Genomic DNA, 8,053 nt, shown 5'->3' on the forward strand with positions numbered 1-8,053 from the left:
TGATTAAGAACATAAATAAATAGTAACGGACCATTTATAATAATATTTTTCATACTTGAAACATATAAAATAAACATTTCATTTCATAATTATACGTGCTGGTTAAATAAAATAAATAAAATATAACAAGTGGTAATGGATAGTTTACGTCATGCAAAATTTACGGGTTAAAATGGAAACCCACACAAGTGACTTCTTTATGAGCCTACTACCAAGCATGAGGTTGGCCCAAATCATTTAATCATATAAGTCCAACAAAGTAGACAAAGTGAACCCAACTAATGCGTTGTGGGGAACCCAAAAATTATAAGCTAGTGAGTCCAAAGAGTAAGCAAGCATAGGTCCACAATATATTAATCATCACAAGAGGATTTTCAAGGCAAAAAAAAAAAGAAAGAAGAAGGTGAGGGGAGAGCACGGCTCTCCCACCGTGACTTCCAGCCCGACACAACCTAGCCATGACAGCCTCTGCCATGGCCACTGCTACCCACGGCCAGCCCCGTAGCCGCGGCCAAACACAACCCCACACGCCACCATTCAACCGCATAAATCAGCCCTCCAATCAGGGAGTAAAATAGTCCTAAATATGGTATAAAACAGGGCACCAGCAGTCCCAAAACCCGAGTTTTCCAAGCGGCAAAACCGAGTGTACAGGTGACGACATCGATATGAGGAAATCGAGCACGAAAACAGTCCCCAAGGGCTGCTTTACCCGTCCCAAAACAGAGATCAAAACAGCCCCAGGCACGGTTATGAACACGGATTCCAGCAGTCATTTCGGTTCAAGATCAAGACGGAAATAAGAGGCAACGTGAGACAGAAATAGACACATCTATACATGAATAACCCCGCACATTTTACCAAGATGAAACCCATATGTACTCAAAGCTTACCACTAAGAAATCAATGACTCATCCTCCTTGGAAGATATCCATTCTTTTGGCGGCTTAAAATCAAATCGTTTTACGTGACGGACATCGAAAGATTGAGCAATTCTACAGCCGCATTTAATCATTCAAATTTTACTTTTGTTAGATGTTGCTGCTAACTCAAGAAGACCAGAAAAACACACCATTTACTCGAAAAAGAAAAGCAACGGCCTAAACCCAAAAATCACCATATCCGACTACATTATGAGGACTAAGCCATGAAACACCCAAATAAACTAACCACAAGCATCACAAAATCAACCCCATACATGAGGGACACAAAGAAAGATTTAAACTTGATGATAAACAAAGAAGAAACCGGGTAGGAAGGGCAAGTCTCCGATATTTTTCGAGTAACCTATCACCGTTACCTTTTTTGCTCTCCTTAAACGTCCAATGAATCGCCCAAGGATGACCCTAAACACAAAAATGGAAGAACTTAGTCTGAAATCCGAATCCTTGTAAGACTGTCGTTTTGAAATAGGTGGAAAGTCGGCACCTTTCTTACCTAGAAAGAAGGAGGAAGGAAAGAGGAAGAGAATGGTACAAAAATTAAGGAAAAAGGGTGAGAAATGGAGTCGAAATCTGGGTTTTAAGGTCACGAAAATGGTGTATGTGTCTTCTTGTTTGGTCGTTGTTGTTGTTGCGGTGAGTTTCGAAAAAAAAGAGGAGAAGGGTGTCGGTGGAGACGTGGAGTGAGGGAGGGAGTATATAATAATAATAATAATAATAATAATAATAATAATAATAATAATAATAATAATAATAATAATAATAATAATAATAATAATAATAATAATAATAATAATAATAATAATAATAATAATAATAATAATAATAATAATAATAATAATAATAATAATAATAATAATAATAATAAAAAATAATAATAATAATATGAAAACTTTAGAGAGATGAACTTTCTCTCTCTATAACCGTTTCCTCTGTAATTCGACGCCATTGCTACACCTTCTTCCACATCCATGGCGAGGGGAAGAGATCGCCCACCAAAGATTCGTCCACCAATAGGATCCTCTCACCCACCGATCCGTTGATATCGATTTGGTGTGTAATTCGTCAACTCTTTCGAATCCCCAAATTGCACTTCTCTTTCTCTAAATGATCTTATTGTTGATGCGATTCATACTTCTGTGATTAAACCTAAATCAGTGTTAATTCGTAGTGTAAATCACCGCAACATCGTTTATAAAACTCGCTAAACGGAATAATTCCTTGATAAATAATACTTCTGAAGGTCATTTAGGTGCATCCATGGTAGAAAAATCTACTTCTGATGTTCCTACTCCTGTAATTTCTCCTCAAAATGTCCCTGTTGTTGTAGTTCCTACTACCTCTACTGTGATTAATTCTGATGTTTCTGCTTTTGCACTTTCTCCTCAAAATGTCCCAGTAGTTGTAATTCCTGCAACTTCTACTGTGATTGCTCCTACTACTGTTGCTTCTGTAGTAACTGTTTCTGGTGCTGCATCTGGGGAGGGTAAAACACTTTCTGAACCAGCTCCTAAGTGGTTAGAGGTTGTTAAACCTAAAAACCAGGTTGGAATGAGCTTATATCTACATCACATGAACCCTAAAACAAATGAAATTGAGGTTCAACTGGAAAATTTTCAGGAGGAACTCAAAATTTGGCAGTTCACTCTCATGGGTCATGTGATAGGGCTCAAACCAAAACTAGACCAAATGATTGCATATGTGGATAAAAACTGGGGGCCATTGCTAAACCAGTAGTCCAATATTTTAAAAAGGGGTGGTTTAGTTTCAGGTTTTCTACTGAGGAGGACATGAATAATGTGTTAAACAAAGGGCCATGGAAAGTGGGTTCTAATTCCCTTATCCTAAAACAATGGTCACCATCTTTTTCTACAGTCATGGAGAAGGTCTCTACTATTCCAATCTGGGTTATCTTCCCTGACCTGGATCCTTATCTTTGGCCTTCTGCTGTCCTTAGCAAAATGGCTAGCAAAATTGGTAGACCCATGTTTGCTGATATTCCAACTACTTGCAAAGCTAAGCTCTCATTTGCTAGAGTATTGGTTGAGGCTGATATTTCCTCACCCTTGCCTGATCTTGTCACTTTGAATACCTCATTTGGGCCATCTGAACAAAGAATTGACTATGAATGGATTCCACACTATTGCACTGAATGTGGAAAAATGGGACACCAGGTGAAATTCTGTAACAAAGGAAAGCCTACTGGGTCTAAAAAGCCTCAGAAAATGATCTATAAACCTAAATCTATTGCTCCTAAACCTTGTCTGCTAGGTGGTAGCTCAGTGGTTCAGACTAACAGTAATATTGCCCCATTTAAGGCCTCAACCTCTGGCCTGGCAACCTCTAATCAGTCTGTTTCTGCTGTAAAGCATCTAGAATGCAGCATGAAGGATAGGGTGATGGAGTCTTAAATAGCCATAAAGAAAGACAAATCACCCCTGTCACAAGACCAGCCTGATTCTACTCAGATGGAAACCCACAACAGGTTCTCAGTACTGGATACCACTGAAAATAATGAGATTGATGCTTCAACTGCTGATCAAAATGTGATTACTGCCCCCTACCTGCTAGATGATAATTCAGTTGTTCAGGGAGGGGAGGGTGCTTCCCTAGCTTCCTCCTCTTCTCTGACCCCTGAAATGTCTCACAAGTGAAGTAAAGGGGCACAAGTGCCTGAACCTCAAATAGTCTTGAAGAGAGGTTCTTCATCTATTACTCAAGAAACTGCTTTGCTGAAAAAGGGTGAATCTGTTCTCCTAGTTACTCCAGCTACTGCACACAATTTGGCCATTGAACCTTCACTGCTAGGTGTCCATTCAGTTGTTCCTGGGGAAGAGACTGTCACTCTGACTGGGTCTGCAGGCTCAGAATGTCTTGGACTAGGCCTGCAGCTGCCCAATCCTGTGACAGCTCTCTCCTCTCTGAATACTGAATTACACTCAGGATGCAGGAAGGATGATAGGATGCTTGAGTCTCAAATAGCCTTAAAGAGAGCCTCTGCATCTGATTCCCATTATGCCCTTGATACTGGACAAGCCACTGTAGCTCATGATCCTGAGCTCAGTGCAGTTGCTTTTAACATTTTGCACATTAAGGAAGAGCTTAATAGGGGGATGGCAAAAGGGGACCTTGATCCTAATATTCACCAATGAAAATTGCTTCCTGGAATATTAGGGGAGGAAATGACCCTCTCAAACAAAAAGAAATATTGGATCTGATTAGGGACTACAAATTGGATATTCTGGGAGTCTTGGAGACCAGAATAAGGAAGAATAAAGCAGCTAAAATCATAACAAATAAGTTCCATGCTTATAATGTCATTTGCAATTACTCAGCACATATAAATGGGCGAATTTGGTTGATCTGGAGGCCCAGCACTGTTACCATTACCCCCTTGATCATTCATGCTCAATTCATTCATTGTGCTGTTTCCCATCATGCTACTTGCCAAAATTTTCATCTGACCATAGTCTATGCTAGCAATAATGCTAGGGTCAGAAATGATCCCTGGGCAAATTTACTTAATCTTAGCTCTACTGCTAATAGTTGTATAGTGCTTGGTGATTTTAATGTTGTTCGTGATGCTCTTGAGAGGGTAAGCAAGACTCCTCCTTTCCTGGCTGATATTTTAGATTTCAACTATTGTCTCCTCAAATGTGGACTGGATGATATCAACAGTACTGGATGTGATATGACCTGGACTAATAATCAAGATATTGAGACTCTAGTCTGGTCAAAATTAGATCGAGCTTTAGCTAACACTCAATGGATGGCTCAATTCCCAGCTACTGCTGCTCACTTTCACCCCTCTGGTATTTCTGGCCACTCTCCTGGCATTGTCACTTTTTTTTAGGACAAGCATGTGGGGCCTCGTTCAGTTTCCTCAACTGCTGGGTTGATCACCCTAATTACCATGATTATGTTCTAAAAGCTTGGCAAACTCCTGTACATGGCTCAAAATCTTTTACTTTATTCAGCAAGCTTAAGCATGTTAGAACACAGATGAGAGTCTTACATAAGCAGAGTTTTACTCAAATTCAACAAAGAGTAAGGGAATGCAAAGAGGCCCTTCTTGAATGTCAAAGACAAATACAAGCCAATTTTCACATGCCTGACCTTTATGTTCAAGAGAAGCTCCTTCTGGATACCTATATGAAGCTCAAAAGAGCTGAGGGTAGCATCATCCAGCAAAAAGCAAAAGTTCACCATATATCCTATTGTGATTCTTCTTCTAAGTACTTCTTTGCCAGGATTCATCAAAAGGAAGCACCAACAAATTATTGGACAAATTGGAGATAAAGATGGCCATGACAGGGTAGGTCTTGAAAATGTTGTCTTGGGTTTCATTGATTATTACCAGCATCTGTTAGGCTCCTCTACTACTACTCGGCCTATTGATATTCATTATATTCAGCAAGGCTCTTGTGTTCCAGCCGAGGACTTTGATTTCTTGACAAAGCCTGTGATGATGAGAGATTAGAGCCAGCTGTGTTTAGCATTGGCTCTGATGGGTTGTCTTCTGCTTGTTTCAAGGCTTCTTGGGATTTGGTGGGCCCTGATTTTTGCACTGCTGTGCATGCCTACTTTAAAAATGGTAGACTCAGCAAGCAGGCTTATGCAACTCTCATCACTCTAATTCAAAAGAAAAAGGTTAGCAGTACTTTCATGGATTTTAGACCAATATCCTGCTGCACTACCTTTTACAAAGCTATTAGTAAGGTTCTCTCTTCTCGACTACAAGCCATTCTTCCTAAAATCATTGGACCTGAATAACCTACATTCATTAAAGGGAGGAACATCCATAAAAACATCATGATGTCCCAATCTCTGGTACAAGGTTATGGCAGGAAATATCTGACCCCTAGATGCTTGATTAAAGTTGACATTAGGAAGGCATTTGATTCTCTTCAGTGGTCTTTTATACAGGACATATTAAAAGCTTTAAAATTCCCTAAGGTGTTTGTGAGCTGGATAATGGGGTGTATCACCAGCTCTTGGTTCTACCTAAAAATTAATGGATCTGTTCATGGTTTTTTTCAAGGGAAGAGTGGGCTCAGGCAAGGGGACCCTCTCTCTCCCTATATTTGTGTGCTTCCTATGGAAGTACTGTCCAGATACCTTAGGAAGCTCTGTGTTTATCCTAATGTTTCCTATCACCTTAAGTGCACAAAGCTTGGGCTCACTCATCTTATGTTTGCTGATAACTTGATGATATTCACTAGGGGTGATGTCCCCTCTGTTTTTGCTGTTCTGGCTGTCCTTCAGAACTTCTCTGCTTGGTATGGACTCTATACAAACACTGAAAAAACTGAAATTTACGTTGGTGGAGTATCTGATGCTATTAAACAGCAAATCCTTCAGGACACTGGCTTCTCTGAAGGTAGCTTTCCTTTCAAGTATCTGGGACTGCCCCTTAATACTGCCAGGCTTACTGTGAACAGTTATGGGGTGCTGATCAATAAAATTCAATCTTTCCTTCAACACTGGGCTACCAGATTCTTCTCCTATGCTGGGAAAATCCAGCTAATAAATTCTGTTATCTTTGGTCTCACCAACTTTTGGTGTGCCACTGCTCTCCTTCCTAAGAACATCATTAAAAATCTAAACAAACTCTACAAGGATATTTTCTGGTTTATTGAGGCTGGTCAGAGGAGACTGATTTTCAAAAGCTGGAAAAGCATTTGCTATCCTTGGCAAGAGGGAGGATTTATTATCAGAGAACTTTTATCCTGGAATAAAGCCCTACTGGCAAAGTGGATCTGGATACTTGAAGTTAAAAAAAAGTGGTCTCTGGTATGACTGGATGCAAGCTTATTATCTCAACAATGACTCCATTTGGACCTTGCAAAGTAAAAGTCACTATACTGAGAGTTTCAGGAGTCTTCTTATCATTAGAGATGAAATTCTTGCTAAATCTGGTTCTATAACTACTGCTATTTCCCTAATTAGCTCCTGGTTACATAGTGGGAAATTCAGCATTGGTCAGGCTTATTCATGGTTCAGGAACTTTCTCCCTAAGCTTCACTGGACTACAGCTTTGCATCATCAATTTATTATACCAAGCCACAGGATTATCACTTCTCTTGCTCTTCAACAGAAGTTGGCCACTCTTGATAACCTTGCAGGGAAAGGATTGCACATTATTAATCGATGTATTCTCTGCAAGCAGGACAATGAAACCCATGCTCATCTATTCTTTAACTGTGCTTTTTCCAAACAGATATGGGAGGGTATTCAGAGTTGGTTGAAAATCTCTGGACGAAGCTCGGATGCTCAAACTGAACTCCTCTGGAGCTCTGATAGAAGGCATACTAGACATTGGAAGAATGGCTGGATGAGAGCTAGTATTGCTGCTACATGCTACTATCTGTGGGATGAAAGGAACTCTCGTGTGTTCACATGATTTGAACGAACTTCTAAACAACTGCTACATGTCATTAGAGTCACTGTTAGTAGTCGTGTTCTAAGCAAAATCTCTTGCTTACATTATGAGATGGCTACGAGTAAACTAAATCTTGTATAGGTTTAGTGTAGCTATAGGGGATATTGCTTTGTTTGGAGACTTGTCCTTTCTCTTTCCCTACATAGATGAATAAGAATGGACTATACTTCCTTGCAAAAAAAAAAAAAAAAGAATAATAATAATAATAACAATGTAGAGGGTAAGAGAGTAGGTGAGGGTGTTGTCGAGTTTTGATTGGTCCAAGATTAAACCTAGCCTTACAAGTAAATTGTGACGGTCTTATACTAGACGAGAAAATGTCTCAAGTCCATATTAACTTAAGACGGAAAACTATTATTATTACTGTCACTATTATTACTATCCGACTAAAATACGTATTTTATATAAACAAGCTTATAAAAATGCAACCTTTATAAAAATTATCTTTAAAACGAGATTAATTCAATTAAATAATTTAAAATATAAAATAAAGTAATTGAACGGTTAAATAATTTATAAATGTCAAAATGAGAAATTCGCGGGTGTTACAATCACCCCACCTTTTAAAAAGTTTCGTCCTCGAAACTTGAAAGTAGAAATGAAAGGTTATAAAAATAAAACCGGAATTTTGAAATCGGTAAACATTAAAAAGGTTACTTCTTGTAAGAAT

General features: G+C 39.1%; 2 protein-coding genes across 2 annotated transcripts; both read left to right on the plus strand.

The window, feature by feature from the left end:
• Nucleotides 1-4,089: 4,089 nt before the first annotated feature.
• On the plus strand, nt 4,090-5,714 carry LOC141620433 (uncharacterized). Its single transcript, XM_074437305.1, has 4 exons — nt 4,090-4,753; nt 4,795-5,115; nt 5,192-5,403; nt 5,475-5,714. Exons 1-4 carry the CDS (start codon nt 4,090-4,092, stop codon nt 5,712-5,714), a joined length of 1,437 nt encoding a protein of 478 aa, XP_074293406.1.
• Nucleotides 5,715-6,744: 1,030 nt separating this feature from the next.
• Nucleotides 6,745-7,344, plus strand: LOC141620435 (uncharacterized). Its single transcript, XM_074437306.1, has one exon. It carries the CDS (start codon nt 6,745-6,747, stop codon nt 7,342-7,344), a length of 600 nt encoding a protein of 199 aa, XP_074293407.1.
• The last annotated feature ends 709 nt before the right edge of the window (nt 7,345-8,053 follow it).

The sequence above is a fragment of the Silene latifolia genome, chromosome X (assembly GCF_048544455.1).
Source record: "Silene latifolia isolate original U9 population chromosome X, ASM4854445v1, whole genome shotgun sequence".
In the NCBI taxonomy this organism is placed as follows: Eukaryota; Viridiplantae; Streptophyta; class Magnoliopsida; order Caryophyllales; family Caryophyllaceae; genus Silene; species Silene latifolia.